The sequence below is a fragment of the Myotis lucifugus genome, unplaced genomic scaffold (genome assembly GCF_000147115.1).
Source record: "Myotis lucifugus unplaced genomic scaffold, Myoluc2.0 scaffold_11, whole genome shotgun sequence".
NCBI lineage: Eukaryota > Metazoa > Chordata > Mammalia > Chiroptera > Vespertilionidae > Myotis > Myotis lucifugus.
The window spans coordinates 632,984-649,997 of record NW_005871059.1 but is presented as its reverse complement, the minus strand read 5'-3'; the positions used below and the strand labels follow the sequence as shown (position 1 = coordinate 649,997).

Sequence of the window (17,014 nt, the reverse complement as noted above, 5' to 3'; positions counted from 1 at the left end):
CCCCTAATTAGGTTAATTAGCTATAACAGGTAAGACATGACTACAAATCAGAAGGGTGAATGGAAGCTTGTGTTCTTTTAAAATCACTGCTGAAATCATATTTGTGGGGCAACATGGTACAATAGAAAGGGCCTGGTGAGGGAGGCAGCATAGTAAAGAGCACAGATTCTAGAGAAAGACTGCATGGCTCCAATATTCTGGCTATACTGCTAACTGTCAAGCAAGTTACTTAACCTGTCCATACCTCAATTTGTTCATCTCTAAAATGGGGATGATAATAGAACTTATCTCAGGGCAATTGTGAAATACTTGAAACGTCAGAATATAATAAACATTATAAAAGTGTTTGTTAAATGAAAAAAATTTTTTCAAACATTATCTCTTTAAAATAAAGAAGAGTCGGGTGTGGTGGCGTTTGTACATGGTCTTTGGAATCAGGTAACCCTGGTGTATAATACTGGTTCTGTTACTACATGAGCTGGGGCAAGATAAAAATTTCCAAGTACAATTTACTACAGTGCAAAATAAAAAGTATTCTAACATAATAAAGTGGTTGTATTAAAATGAAATAATGTGGCCCTAGCTGGTTTGGCTCAGTGGATAGAGCTTGGGCCTGCGGACTGAAAGTTCCCAGGTTCAATTCTGGTCAAGGGCACATACCTGGGTTGCAGGCTCGGTCCCCAGTAGGGGGCATGCAAGAGGCAGCCAATCAGTGATTCTCTCTCATCATTGATGTTTCTATCTCTCTCCTTCTTTCCTCTCTGAAATCAATAAAAATATTTTTTATAAATAAATAAAATAAAATAATGTGAGTGAAGTTCTTAGAACATAATAGCTGTTCAGTACATGGTAAATATATTTATTATTTCAGAGCCTCTAATCAGCAACATTTGTCTATATCCAGTGTTATATAGAAAAACACATTTTAATTTCCAATCTAGTAAAATCTTCACTTAAGAAACTAGACTCAGAATTCTATTTGCTGTAAGAGGAATGAAGACTTCCTACAGTTAAGGGAATTTCATCCTGAATTTAAACATCATTAATTGATGTCAACAAATTTTCAGAGAATTCGTTAGGTTAAAAACTACCATTTTTTCCAAGAAATGACTGGTTTAATAGTAGACATTTTTCAAAAAAATAAAAATAAAAATAGTAGACATTTTTCATTTTAGCACCAAACAAATGCTTAGGTATTCATAAAAGTAGCACCAGAAATGACCAAATTTAAAGAGAAAGGGGTTTATTATTTTTCAAAGGTATGTATATATATTGTTATATATTATTATATACACACTATTATTAAAACATATAGTTTTTAAATACATTTATTTCACAAAATTCTTTCATAACCTAAAGAGGAAAGAAAAATAATTTTGTTAGTCAAAATAATGATCTCTGAGTCTAAACAAAATAAACTGTGAATTACATTTCATCTTTATTCTTCATCTTTAATTTTTATTCTCACTTTCTTTGACATAATTTGCTTTTAAATTTGGTTTCTGTGAGTCCTGATGCAGCCAATTTTCATTTCTATAGATGACAAAATTGAGAACAGATTTGCTGCTGAAAGAGATGACTATGGGTCAGATACAATGAGTGAGATAAATATTGTTGGCCGAATTACACTGAATCTTTGGCGAATCATGAGAAATGAGGTAAGGTGCTTTAGCTAAAATTTTGTTTGTGAATAAGAGATTAGCTCAATATAATGATTTTAATCATTATAGCATATTAGTATAGCTTATTGTGTAAACCTATGTGTCTGTGTGAATTATTTGTATTATACTTAAGTAGAGTTACAAAAATAACCACTTTCTATAATACAAACCTACAGAAGTATTTAACTTTAATGTTATTGATGAATTTTAATATTTTTATTTGTATTTAAGGTAGCAGTAAACTAGAAAATCTATAGCTATCGTAAAATATGCTGTATGTGTTGAATGTTGTATAATTTTATCATTTCTTGCACTTAAAATCATTTGTACTTACGGCCAGATGAATTAATTTGGCTTTTTTCATTTATTACAGTAAGAAAAATTTAGTCTAGATATAGGAAGGAACTTTTTGAACTGAGGATATGTACAAAATAAAATATATAATAAGTTCTTTGAGGACAGACCATGTTCACAATAAATGTGTGTGTGTGTGTGTGTGTGTGTGTGTGTGTGATATATATTTTATGGTTTTAATAGGGCATCTATCATTAGCCGTACAGGCACCTTGTAAGAGCCAAATGAGATATAAATGATATATGCATTTGGAAGAAAGAAAGATAACTGTCAAGTCTTGATGGGGAGTGAGGAGAGAGTGGAAAGGGATAATCTATAGTGGTTAACTTTCATGAGTATTGACTGGGAACGTGCACAAGGGAGCCTTCCAGTGTCCTAGAAATTTTCTGTATCTTCATGTGAATGGGGTGACATGGATGTGTACATACATAAAAATTCATGAGTTGTTCACTTTAAATTTGTGTACATTTCTTTATGTACATTTTTTTGACATTGAAGACTCCAGGGAAAAGAGGAACAACTAAGGGAATGAGGTGATGGAGAATACAGGCCACAGGTGCTTACTTGTGGCCTCCTTTCATTATTTTCTGTATCCCCCTGCACTAGATCTGACTGCCTCCCCCAGTTCTGAGTAAGTTTGCTTCTGAAGTGATTAAACATTGTGTTTTGCACATTGACTCTATGAGTGAATGGAAAAATGTAGCTACCTGCCTCTCAGCCCACTCCTTTATCAGTAAAATAAATGGACAAGCACTGAACACTTTCTTCATTTATATCAATTCTGACTTTGATCTACAAAGTACATTTACCCAATGTTTAACTTACTCAGATTTCTGCCTAAGATAAGTGACAAACTCCTAGTTCATATTTTTAGATTCATATTTTAACTTCTATAGTAAACCACTCTCTGAAGATTGGAACATTCTGAACATGGATTGTCTTAATTTTATTGAGTTCTTGTTTCCTTTAATTTTATTATAACTGAGATTATAGCTGTGCATTGTTATGCTTCTGTGACACCAAGAAGACTCAGAGTGAGTGTAATATCCTAATATGTAAAAACCCAGGGTCCATAACGACCGACCAAAGGCTCAACCGAACACCGGAACTCAGTCCTGCAGTCAGTGCTGGGTTTCCGTGGTGACCTGGAGAGAGGCCCGGAGAGAGAGGCAGGGTCTGATCCGCAGTCTCCGTGGCAGCTGTTGATCAGCTGTTGCCTCTCTCTTTCTCTCCGGGCTTTGCCAGCAGCTGCGCCTCTGTTTCTCTCCGGGCCTCCGAGGGGGCTGCTGATCAGCCCCCGCCTCTCTGATCAGGCCAAGAGATAGGCTCAGAGACGCTGACTGGCATAGAAACTGACCAATCAGAACCAAATCTGGGTGAATTGAGGAGCCAATGGCTGCCTAGGAGGCGGAGCTTTTGACACTGGCATAGAAACCAACCAATCAGAACCAAATCTGGGTGAACTGAGGAGCCAATGGCTGCCTAGGAGGCAGAGCTTTTGATGCTGACTGGCATAGAAACTGACCAATCAGAACCAAATTGGCCAGCAGGGGAGAGCAATAGGGGGTGAGATCAGGCCAGCAGGGGAGGGCAGTTGTGGGTGAGATCAGGCCAGCAGGGAGGGCAGTTAGGGGTGATCAGGCAGGCAGAGGCAGTTGGAGGCGAGATTAGGCCGGCAGGGGAGGGCAGTTAGGAGCGATCAGGCAGGCAGGCAGAGGTAGGGGTGATCAGGCAGGCAGGTGAGCGGTTAGGAGCCAGTGGTCCCAGATTTCGAGAAGGATGTCCGATTAGAGAGGTGCAGGCTGGGCTGAGGGAATCCCCGCCCCTCCGTGCGTGAATTTTGTGCACTGGGCCACTAGTAGGGTTATAATACGTTTAGTCTTAATCAAATTTATGAAATTCTTCTCTTTGAAACAATATCAACCCAGACCATGGATTTGTCACCTGCCTCAGATATTGGGGATGAATTTCTAAGATTCTATTTAAGTTTAGTTTGAGGTCATAAAAATCCCCTAATTAATCTCATAGGTCAATTTATGGCAAACTTCCAGTTTTTCCCTAATGAGAAAACTGCAGGACAACAAGGTGATCTTTTCCATCTGAGTTTTCGTTGTTGTTTTGTTTTTTAATGAAGATGTATATTCCAACAGATTAGGTTTAGTCTATACTCTGTATTAATTAGGTAATCAAGCAACTACCTGAGATCAGATGTTTGGCTCCATTTTCTATAAAACTAAATTGAAACTTTAAAAAAACAAATGAAATTATTAGCAGGTAGAAGAGTCATTCCAATATGGAGATTTGATAATGAGTTATTTATTTTTGAGAGAAGTACTTCAGGCCAGTACTGATTTACAAGGCAAGGGGGGGAGGAGGTGGTAATAGTGATTTACTTCTAAGACCTGCTTTATTCTGGTGACTCTAGAATAGTCTCATTCCAGAGTTTAAAAGTGTGTGTGTGTGTGTGTGTGTGTACATTCTGAAGTATGCTACATTCCAGTACTTTTGTTCTGGAGATTGATAGAAGTTGAAAATAAAGTAAAACCAGTTTGGGTCAGTACACTAAGATGAGCTTAACCTTCAGTCCCTGTTTTGTACTTGCTGGATTGTGGACATGGAAAAGAAAATACTTTAAAATTGTAATATAATATATAAATGTGTGAAGTGCTGTTTGAACTGTTATTCCTCAGAAAACCAAGCTGACTTAATAATGGAGAATTCTGATTTCTTAATTTCCATTTTGCATTGCAATACCTGCCATTGTCTAAATTGCTTGTGTCTTATGGGTATTTCTGAGAGACCATCTATATGTTTTATGAATTTGGATTTTTTTTCACTATTTTCCTATTAACACAGCTTTTACCTACATATTTTGAAGATAGGGATACATTTCTGCTATATCCTTTTAATCTTTTGCTTTTGGAAAGAAACTGACTCCATAATGTCTTGTGTTGGGTCTTAGTATTGATGTAATTCTTGGGAGCATGATGAATGCCTGCCTTTAACTAAATAACTCATGCTCGAATCTGTGGGATTCGAGGACCAAACAGTAAGTATGGAAGGAACAAAAAATTAACTTGCTTAGCAATGCTTCTGCCTGGCATTATTTGTATTGGCATAGAATATAAAAAGAAGTGGTAAGAACTGGGATCTATTCAGTAGGTATTACATGACCAAGTTGAATCTCATTAAGTCAGATTTTTTCCAATTAAATATTACTTCATTATGGACATTTCTGTCCATTAGGATGGATATAATATGCACATAGTTTTAAATTAATTGTGATTGCCACTATGAAAGGTTAGAAGTAATATTGAGAATCTTTTAAAACCAAATTTGTATATAAATACAAGCATTATTATAACGGAGTCTTGTTTTTTTTTGTTGGTTTTTAGGTGGCTCTGACTAACTACACCTTTGAAAACGTGAGCTTTCACGTTCTTCATCAGCGTTTTCCCCTCTTTACCTTTCGAGTCTTATCAGATTGGTTTGATAACAAGACAGATCTATACAGGTAATGTTTTATAACTCTGAAAAGGATAATGTCTCTTTTTTTAAATTAATATTATTGGAGTATAATTTATATACAGTAAAATATATACATTTATAGTGTATTGTGTGATGACTTTGAAAAATGTATGTATCCTATAACCACTACCACAATCAAGATTTTTTTTAAAAAAACATTTCTAACACTCAGAAAATTTTCTTAAAAGACAGCTTTGCAGTAAACCTACCTATTCTTTAACTACCCAGGTAAGTACTAATTGAATTTCTATGGATATAGATTAATTTTGCCAGTTCTAGAACTTCTGTATAGAGTTATTTACAACCTACCCCTTTGTTTCTGGTTTCTTTCAAGAAATTCAGTATGTTTTATGAGATTCAACCATGCTGTTACATACAGCAGTAATTTCCATTTTTATTAGTAAATAATACTCAGTTACCACAATTTACTTGAGTATCCAGTGTATCTAGTTACCTGTTGATGGACAATTAGGTTTTTTCTAGTTTGAGGCCATTGTGAAGTAAAACTGTATGAAAATTTTTGTGTAAGCAAACATTTTCATTTCTCTGCTGGATCACATGGTTATTTGTTTCACTTTTTAAAAAAATTTTTTTTTTATTAATTTCAGAGAAGAAGGGAGAGGGAGAGATAGAAACATCAATGATGAGAGAGAATCATTGATCAGCTGCCTCCTGCATGCCCTACACTGAGGATCAAGGCCACAACCCAGGCATATGCCTGAACAGGAATTAAACCATGACCTCCTAGTTCATAGGTCAATACTCGACCACTGAGCTACACTGGCTCGGCTTGTTTTACATTTTAAGACACTGCTAAATTATTTTCTTTGGCAAGTCTTCTAGTGCAAGTCTAATGGCAACAAATAGTCTCAGCCTTTATTGTTCTGAAAATAACTTTTTCTCACCTTAATTTTTTAATATTTTTGCTGTCTAATTCTGGGGTTGAGATTTCTTTTTCCTCACCACTTTAAGGATTTCATTTCCTTTTCTTCCGGCCTCTACTGTTTCTGGTAAAAAATCAAGTCATTCTCTTTTTTCCAGTGTATGCAGTGCATTTTTAAAAAATATGTTTTATTGATTTCAGAGAAGGAGAGGGAGAAAGAGATACAAACATCAATGATGAGATAGAATCATCATTCGGCTGCCTCCTGCACGCCCCTCCCTACTTGGGGATCAAGCCAGCAACCTGGTCATGTGCCCTGAGCTAAATGGAAGTGTGACCTCCTGGTTCACAGGTCAACACTCAATCACTGAGCCCTGTCTGCAGTCTTAAGTTTTTATATTTAGCAGTTATAGACTATATTGTTCTAAGAACCACGTAATTAAAAGTTGCAATATATTTGAACCTTAATATTCTTTCAATGAATGAATTTTATTCTTTCCTAGAGGCCCGATGCATGAAATTCATGCAATGGCCTTGGCCCCGACCCCCGCCCGCCACTGCAGCCTCGGCCAGGGGGGTCTCTGCCTCAGCCCCCACCCACTGTGTCTTTATCCGGAAAGAAGAACATCCAGAAGGATGTCCAGTCTAATTAGCATATTATGCTTTTATTATAGATTAGAGGCCCAGTGCATGAGAACTCATGCACTGGCGGGGGGTCCCTCAGCCCAGACTGCCCCCTCTCACAGTCCAGGAGCCCTCAGGGGCGGGAGCCGACTTGGCAGCGATCAGGGGAAGGCAATGCCCCCATCACACCTCTGCTGCTGCCACTACCAGCAGCACAAGTCTCTGCCGGCCCTGGTTACCTGAGCCTCGGGCTGGCCCTGAGCAACTGGGCAGCCGCCATCCAAGGCTTGCCTGCACCTCGGCTGGCCCTGCTTGCCTGAGCCTCATTCAGTGGGGGGTGCAGAAGGACCCGAGGCCCCCGGCAGGGCTGAGGGGACTGGGCACCACCATCTTGTGAGGGTCAATTAGCATATTCCCTCTTTATTATATAGAATAGTATACTTTTGGGTAATTTTTGCATTTTAATAACATAATATTAAATGAAAACTTCCTTTTATGGCTCTGATGAGGGTTGTTGTTTGCTTGTTTTCTTAACAAAAAGATAAACAGGTCAATTTTTTTAAAAGTTTAAATCAAAGAAAATAATATTTTTGTTTTCACAGGAAATACTAATTTGATGTACATTTACCCCACTATGGTTTCATAAAAATTATTTTCCTCATTTTTCTAAATCTTTTTCAAATTACTCTGTTTCTTCCCATGAGAAAATAATTCATGCTTTTATTTTAGACTGGTATTTACAAATGATAACCCAAAGTTTCCATGTTCATATATATATATAGATAGATAGATAGATGCCCTGGCCAATGGCTCAGTTGGGACATCATCCCATACACCAAAAGGTTTCCCGTCAATCCCTGGTTGAGGCATATGGGAGGAAACAATCAGTGTTTCTCTGTCACATCAATGTTTTTCTCTTTCACTCCCTCTCTCTAAAATAAAAAAAATATTGGGCAAGGATATAAAAACACCTACAGATATGATAAATTATAATTGTATAATTATTGCATCATCAGTAGTGCATCTAGTAGAGTATGTTAATTTTTTTAGAACAAAAAGTAACACCAAGAAAAATATTGAAAATAATTATGTTGAGTCTTACCATCTTATCACAAGCGCTATTTCAAACTTTGCATATTTTCACGCTTTGGAAATATCTGAAATTTTCTAATGTTTAATTCTTTTTTTTTTTTAAATATATTTTATTGATTTTTTACAGAGAGGAAGGGAGAGAGATAGAGAGTCAGAAACATCGATGAGAGAGAAACATGGATCAGCTGCCTCCTGCACACCTCCAACTGGGGATGTGCCCGCAACCCAGGTACATGCCCTTGACCGGAATCGAACCTGGGACCTTTCAGTCCGCAGGCCGACGCTCAATCCACTGAGCCAAACCGGTTTCGGCTAATGTTTAATTCTTTAACATACTTCAACAGACATCATTACTCTTTAAATAACCTCACTATTAATATGTATGTTTTGGCAGAATGAAAACAGTACTAATTTCAGGTGTCCCAATTTTTTCCTAATATTCATAGCATCAATTCTCTTTTAACAGATGGAAAATGGTTGATCATTACATCAGCCGTGTGCGTGGAAATCTCCAAATGTTAGAACAGCTGGACGTGATTGGAAAAACCAGTGAAATGGCTAGACTTTTTGGCATTCAGTTTTTACATGTACTGACAAGGGGTTCACAGGTAGGAAATCCGGTTGGTTGGTTGGTTGGTTGGTTTGTTGAAGTTGTTTGGTTGGGGGCTTTTTGCACACTTGAAAGTTCTGTATGAGTAATACATTATTTTTGAGATGTTTGAGGTGATTTTTTTTTAATGTTAAAGAGAAATGAGAGCTTAGAAGCCATTTAATTAATATCTTTCTAATTTTCCAAGGATATAATGAGAGATTTTGTCACATGCCTTGATAAAAATGATTTTGTGCACTCAGTTAACAAATACTTATTTGAATACCTTTATTGTGTTAAATAAACATTATAGTAGGCATCAGGGATACCACATTAAATCCCTCAGGTTCCTTAACCTAATAAAATCTTTTAGTTCTTTTAATTACTCTATATCTTTAGCATTCTCCCAATCTATGATATCAGTAATTAGAGCACTACTTTGGCATCACTATTTGTTTATTTCATTTTATTGCATATAAGCTATTTATTGTATTTATTTATACCCCTATATGTTTTAAAAACGATTTGAGCTGGCTCATAATTTTTGAAAAGGTGAATACCTCAAAACCACATGAGAAGTTTTCAGTGAGCCCATGCTAATTCTTACAAGTTAGAGTTAGTTTTTTTTTCTCTTTTTAAAATTCTTTACTGTTTAAAGTATTACATAAGTCTTCTTTTTCCCCCATTGACCTCTCCCCGACCGCCCCCACCCCCCAGCACATGCCCTCACATCTCCCTACCCCCGTCTGTGTCCATTGGTTATGCTCATATGCATGCATACAAGTCCTTTGGTTGATTTCTCACCCCCTCAACCCCCGCCTTCCCTCATAGGTCAGACAGTTTGTTCGATGCTTCTGTGACTCTGGTTCTATTTTTGCTCATCAGTTTATGTTGTTCATTATATTCCACAAATGAGTGAGATCATGTGATATTTATCTTTCTCTGACTGGCTTATTTTGCTTAGCATAATGCTCTCCAGTTTCATCCATGCTGTTGCAAATGGTAAGAATTCCTTCTTTTTTACAGCATCGTAGTATTCCATTGCGTAGATGTACCACAGTTTTCTAATCCATTCATCTGCTCATGGGCACTTACGCTGTTTCCAAATCTTAACTATTGTAAATTGTGCTGCTATGAACATAGGGGAGCATATAATCCTTTCTGATTGGTGTTTCTGTTTTATTGGGATATATTCCTAGAAGTGGGATCACTGGGTCAAATGGAAGTTCCATTTTTAATTTTTTGAGGAAGCACCATACTGTACTCCACAGTGGCTGCACCAGTCTGCATTCCCACCAGCAGTGCATGAAGGTTCCTTTTTCTCTGAATCCTCTCCAGCACTTGTTGTTTGTTGATAGTAGCCATTCTGACTGGTATGAAATGGTACCTCATTGTTGTTTTGATTTGCATCTCTCGGATGATTAGTGACTTTGAGCATGTTTTCATAAGTCTCTTGGCCTTCTGTATGTCCTCTTTTGAAAAATGTCTACTTAAGTCCTTTGCCCATTTTTTGATTGGATTGTTTATCTTCCTTTTGTTAAGTTGTATGAGTTCTCTATAAATTTTGGAGATTAAAACCTTATCAGAGATAACATTGGCAAATATGTTCTCCCATGCAGTAGGCTTTCTTGTTGTTTTGTTGATGGCTTCTTTTGCTGTGCAGAAGCTTTTTATTTTGATCTAGTCCCATTTGTTTATTTTCTCCTTAGTTTCCATTGCCATAGGAGTTGTGTTGGTAAAGATATTACTACGACAAATGTCTGCTATTTTGCTGCCTGTGGCTTCTTCTAAGATTTTTATGGTTTCCCGTCTTACATTTAAGTCCTTTATCCTTTTTTAAAAAAAATTTTTTTTAATAAATCTTTGTTGTTCAGATTATTACAGTTGTTCCTCTTTTTCCCTCCATAGCTCCCCTGTACCCGGTTCCCACCCTACCCCCTGCCCTTACCCCCCCACACTGTCCTCATCCATAGGTCTATGATTTTTATCCAGTCTCTTCCCACACCCCCCAGACCCCCTTCCCCCTGAGAATTGTCAGTCCACTCCCTTTCTATGCCCCTGATTCTATCCTATTCACCAGATTTTTTATTCACTTGATTTTTATATTCACTTGTTGATAGATAAGTATTTGTTGTCACTTTGTAGTTCATAATTTTTATCTTTACCTTTTTCTTCTTAAAGAATACCTTTCAGCATTTCATATAATACTGGTTTGGCGGTGATGAACTCCTTTAGCTTTTTCTTTTTTTATGAAGCTCTTTATCCGACCTTCAATTCTAAATGATAGCTTTGCTGGGTAGAGTAATCTTGGTTGTAGGTTCTTGCTATTCATCACTTTGAATATTTCTTGCCACTCCCTTCTGGCTTGCATGGTTTCTGATGAGAAATCAGCTGACAGTTGTATGGGTACTCCCTTGTAGGTAACTGACTTTCTTTCTCTTGCCGCTTTTAAGATTCTCTCTTTGTCTTTTGCTCTTGGCATTTTAATTATGATGTGTCTTGGTGTGGTCCTCTTTGGATTCCTTTTGTTTGGGGTTCTCTGTGCTTCCTGGACTTGTAAGTCTATTTCTTTCACCAGGTAGGGGAAGTTTTCTGTCATTATTTCTTCAAATAGGTTTTCAATATCTTTCTCTCTCTTCTTCTGGCACCCCTATAATTCAGATGTTGGTACACTTGAATTTGTCCCAGAGGCTCCTTGCACTGTCTTCGTATTTTTGGATTCTTTTTTCCTTTTGCTTTTCCGGTTGGGTGTTTTTTGCTTCTTCGTATTTCAAATCTTTGACTTGATTCTTGCGATCCTCTAGTCTACTGTTGGAACTCTGCATAATATTCTTTATTTCAGTCAGTGTATGCTTAATTTCTAGTTGGTCCTTTTTCATAACCTCAAGGGTCTCACTACATTTATCGGCGGTCTCACCAGTCTTTTTGAGGGTCTTACTAAGTTTATCGGCGGTTTCTAGAAAGTTCTTGAAAAACCTTAAAAGTGTGGTTTTCAACTCTATATCCAATCGTTTGCTTTCCTCCATTTCTGTCATTTGTGACCTGTTTCTTTGTCTCTGCATTTTCTATGCTTCCCTGTGTTGGTAGAGTGGCTTTGTGTGCTAGGTGTCTATAGGGCCTGTGGCTCAGCCTCCCCAATTACCTGAAGTGGACACTCTTGGTGCACCCCTTTGTGGGCTGTGTGCACAGTCTTGTTGTAGTTAAGCCTTGATTGTTGTTGGTATCACTGGGAGGAATTGACCTCCAGGCCAATTGGCTGTGAGAATCAGCTGTGTCTATGGTGGGAGAACTTCTGTGCTGAAGACACCCTTATGAGGCAAGACTTGCTTCAGTGGAGCTTTGGTGCTCACTGAGTCTGCCCCCTGAGTGTGTCCCTTATGGATCTGAGGAGTTGTAATTGGATGGTCCCACTCTGACCACTGGGTACACTGGCTCTTGGATCTAAGGCGGTGCTAATTTAGCCTCTGCCTGAGGCTACCCAGCAGGAGCTATGGAGAGATCTGCAGATTCCTCTTCCTTGTTTGGGGTTTGGAGGTGCCCAAATGAGGCCCAGCTGTGAAGCAATGCAAGCTGCTTTGGGGCCTTGGGCCTTCTCTTGGAAGTTCTGGGTCTGTCTGGCCCAGCTGCAGTTTGTTAGGTAATTTTCAGATTGCAAAGGGCCAGGGCATTCATATGCAAAAGCCTCTGCCACAGCTGGGGTGGGGCGGGGTCTCAGGGAATCAACAGGGCGGAGCAAGCAGCTATGGCTGATCCTCAGCCCTGCCCTAAGGGGCCCAGCGTCTTAGTGTCCCGGTAATTGCTGCAAGCACCTCTGAGAGAAAGCCGCCCTTGAGTTCCGAGTTCTGCCCACTGCCAGACAGTCCAGTTTCTCCCCGTATGAGTCTAGGTCCCCAGAGACTCACCCGAAACTGGAGTTCAGAGCAGTCAGGGGCTTGTGACTCCCTCCCGATTCAAAAAGACAGCTGCGTCCTCAGTTGCCAGCCCTTGCCACGTTTTCCTCCGTACCTCTGCACTTTACTTCCGCACCTCCTCTGAGTCTCAGTGTGCTTTTCTCTTTCCTTCTAGTTGTAGAATTTCCACTCAGCCAGCCTTCCTGTGGTTCTGGATGATGTCCGTTTTGTCTTTTAGCTGTATTTTTTAATTTGTTGTGGGAGGCAGCAATTTCCGGTGTTTACCTATGCCGCCATCTTCTTGAATTTTTTTATTGTTTTCATTGTAGTTGATTTCTAATATTATGCCATTGTGGTCTGAGAAGATGCTTGATATGATTTTAATCTTCTTGAATTTGGAGAGACTTCGCCTGTGCCCCAATATGTGATCTATCTTTAAAAATGTCCCATGTGCACTTGAGAAGAATGTATATTTTGTAGGTTTTGGGTGAAATTTTATGAAGATGTCAATTAAGTCCATCTGATCTAGTGAGTCATTTAGGATTACTGTTTCATTGCTGATTTTTGTCTAGAGGATTTATCCAGTGGTGTTAGTGGGGTAATAAAGTCCCCTACTGTGATTGTATTGTTGTCAATCTCTCTCTTGATATCTTCCAGAAGTTTTTTTTATGTATTTTGGTGTTCCTGCATTGGGTGCATATATGTTTACCAGAGTTATATCCTCTTGTTATATCAATACCTTTAGTATTATGAAGTGGCCTTCCTTATCTCTTGTTATGGCCTTCACTTTGAGGTCTATTTTGTCAGATATAAATATTGCTACCCCAGCTTATTTTTTCATTTCCATTTGCCTGAAATATATTTTTCCATCCCTTTACTTTCAGTCTGTGTGAGTCTCTTGTTCTTAGGTGGGTCTCTTGTAAACAGCATATACTAGTATATGGGTCATGTTTTCTTATCCATTCAGCCACTCTGTCTTTTTATTGGAGCATTTAGTCCATTTACATTTAAAGTTATTATTGATAGGTACTTGTTTGTAGCCATTTTTATTTTTTGTTCCCCCTGTTCTTCTTCCCCTTTTTTTTCCTTCTTTTTACAACAATCCCTTTAGCATTTCTTGCATTGCTGGCTTGGTATTGATAAATTCCCTTAGCCTTTCCTTTTGTCTGTGAAGTTCCTGATTTCCCCTTCAGTTTTGAACGATAGCCTTGCTGGATAGAGTATTCTTGGATTCAGTCCCTTGATTTGCATTACTTTATATACTTCATTGCATTCCCTTCTGGCCTGATGTGTTTCTGTTGAGAAATCATTTGATAATCTAATGGGATGTCCTTTGTAGGTAACTCTCTGTCTCTCTCTTGTAGCCCTTAAGATTCTCTCTTTGTTGTTAACATTTGCCATTGTAATTATGACATGTCTTGGTGTGGGTCTTTTGGGGTTCAACTTTTTGGGACTCTGTGCTGTGATTTTTTTCTTCCCCAAATCAGGTAAGTTTTCTGTCATTATTTCTTCAAATAGGTTCTCTAATTCTTGCTGCTCTTCTTGTCCTTCTGGCACCCCTATTATATGTATGTTACTTCGTTTCATGTTGTCCCAAAGCTCCCTTAGGCTCTCTTCCTGCTTTCTAATTTTTTTCTCCAGTTGCTGTTCAAATTGGGCTTGTCAGCCCTATCTTCTAGCACACTAATTCGGTCCTCTGCTTCTCTGAGTCTACTGTTGAAACCTTCTATTGTGTGTTTTATTGTAGCTATATCACTTTTTATTTCTTCTTGATTCTTACATAGGTTGTTGATTTTCCCGTTCATCTGGTTTATGAACTGTATGACCATTATTCTTAATTCTTTTTCTGACACATTGCATGCCTTTCTTTCATTTAGTTCCCTTCCTCCCCCCCCCTTTTTTTTCTTTTTTTGCGACTCTTCCTTTTCTTTTCTTTGGGGGTTGCTTTTTAGTCTCCCCATTTTTGCTGTCGCTGAAGGGTCCAGGCGCCGAGTTGCACGGGGTCTGAGCTATGGTGGCAGGCTTGGCAGGAGCGTCACACACTCCAATAGTCAAGGATGGGCTCAGGAATTGGGAGGCGCGGCCGCTGTAGGCTGGCAGGAGCTCCACACGCTGACAGTGAGAGGCCAGGTGCCCGGGAGGCATGGGCAAGTGCTTTTTTTAATCTAATATTCCAAACCATCTGCTTAATAGCAGTTATTATAAACAATGAATTGTTTGATTCAATTTTTCAAGTATTAAGCTGATTACCTTTTAATTCTGGAATCTTTGTGTTTCCTTCTTTAAAAATTGGGATAATATTTATCATCTCAAGTCTCCTGAGTTTCATTATCAGACTTTCCCAAATCACTTTCTAAAAGATTGGCCAACTTGTTAAATAAGTTGACAAACTATACAGCTGTCTCTCCTACATCCGCTTATTGTGATAGAGCTGTATTTAAATGTAAAAAGAAATCTAACTGTATTTGTCTTTTCAATATTGCTTTATGATGTAAGCCTTTTGACATATTTTATAGTTTTTATAGAGACATAGAAGCATTAAACAAACTGTCAAACCTTAGAGGGAAAGCAAGAGGAGGGTGGAGGGGAGGTAAGAGATCAACCAAAGGACCTATATGCATGCATATAAGCATAACCAATGGACACAGACAATAGGCGAGTGAAAGCCTGGGCTGGGGGATGGCGTGTGGGCTGGGAAAGGTCAATGGAAGGAAAAGGAGACATATGTAATACTTTCAACAATAAAGAATTAAAAAGTTATGGGAATACGAAAAGGATTTATAAATGTCCTCTTCAAGCACCTAATAACTGACTGAATAATCAATACTGTGTAACTTTATTGTAAGAAAGTCATGCAGCCTTATTCTGAAGAGCAAAACATTTCCCAGATAATTATTCCAAAGAACAGTATATTGAAACTATTTCTTCTTCTCTTCCTACTTCCACTTCTCTGCCCACAGTACCGTGTGGAGTCAATGATGTTGCGTATTGCTAAACCAATGAACTATATTCCTGTGACACCTACTGTACAGCAGAGGTCCCAAATGAGAGCCCCACAATGTGTCCCCCTAATTATGGAGCCTGAATCTCGCTTCTATAGCAACTCTGTTCTTGTTCTGGATTTCCAGTCACTATATCCTTCTATTGTGATTGCATACAACTACTGTTTTTCCACCTGCCTTGGCCATGTGGAGAACTTGGGAAAGTAAGTTTTTCATATTTACAACTATGTTGTGCTTTGTACTTATTACTAAAATTATACTTTGAGTGTCTTTTTGCACTCGATACTATCCTTATGAGCAAAATGAATGAATGGGCTGTAGCACAGCTATTTTGTTATTTTTATTTTCTTACTAATTGACATAGATCATCATATGACTAAGTCAGCATCACCGATGGATGACACATATAAACAAGTTGTGAATACATCAGCCTTGCAACTATCTGTTGCATTCTCCATGCATATCTGTGGTCTCTCTTTAATTGAGAGTTATATTTAATTTGTTAATATAAATCACCTTTCAGTGGAACTGTTTGAGGATTATGATCTTACAACTCCAGTTACCAACTCCTCTTTTCTTAGAAATAGTTTGAATTTTTTAAAGTTAAACTGTTAAATGTTTTAGCTGTTCATGTCAAAGAATTTTATAAGCTGAATGAAAACAATATTTTTAACTCGAAGGAGTAGATATTTTTCTCAGGATATAAGAAATACTGTCTTTCTTAGTAATGATTTTTGTGTATTTAATACCAAGTGTTATAATTTTATCTAGAATATACTCACTACTTCATAGAAAGCACTTGTGGAAATTGTATTGGTAATACTTTTTATTAAGAAAAAATTTGGGGCTTGTGTAGCCCGCCCCCATCCAAGGAACAGCAGCCTCCTGATCACCACACCCTCTGTCTGAGGAACAGCAGCTGTGTGTGAAGCCTCCCCCCACCAGCCAGAGGAGCCATCACAACTGTGAACAGCACCCACCAGAGGAGCTGCTACCAACTGAGGAGCAGCTGCTACCACAACCGCCCGAGGAGCAACCGCAGCCCGAGGAGCCACTGCCACCCAAGGAGCAGCCGCTGAACGACTCAACATCTAGATATGGTGGTACGATCAAACATGGGTAGACAAAGAAACCCCCAAAGAAAAGGAGGACTAGCCAGAAAAGCAGCTAAGTGATACAGAGGCATGCAACATGACAGAAAAAGAATTCAGATTAAGGGTCCTAGAGTGCATAAACCGGATGGAGGAAAAAATCAACTACTTATGCAAGAAGCAAGAAGAAACAGATGAAAAAATCAATAAATTATGTAAGAACCAAGAAGAAATGAAGAGTGATATAGCTGCAATAAAAAACACCATTGAAAGTTTCAACATCAGACTAGGAGAAACGGA

At 38.3% G+C, this 17,014-nt stretch overlaps 1 protein-coding gene across 16 annotated transcripts in view; it reads left to right on the top strand.

Moving 5' to 3' along the window:
- The window catches only part of REV3L (REV3 like, DNA directed polymerase zeta catalytic subunit), a 153,915-nt gene that overhangs the window by 114,146 nt on the left and 22,755 nt on the right, over positions 1-17,014 (top strand). For 15 of the 16 annotated variants that reach the window (XR_002828112.1, XM_023750113.1, XM_023750119.1 and 12 more), the window contains 4 exons: positions 1,540-1,658; positions 5,411-5,529; positions 8,609-8,750; positions 15,582-15,826. Coding sequence is in view for 14 of the 16 variants with exons in the window: in XM_023750113.1 (XP_023605881.1) it covers positions 1,540-1,658; positions 5,411-5,529; positions 8,609-8,750; positions 15,582-15,826 (625 nt within the window). In the remaining 2 variants the exon portion in view is untranslated. The remainder of the gene's footprint in view (positions 1-1,539; positions 1,659-5,410; positions 5,530-8,608; positions 8,751-15,581; positions 15,827-17,014) is intronic. The other variant, XR_002828113.1, reaches the window with a different exon arrangement.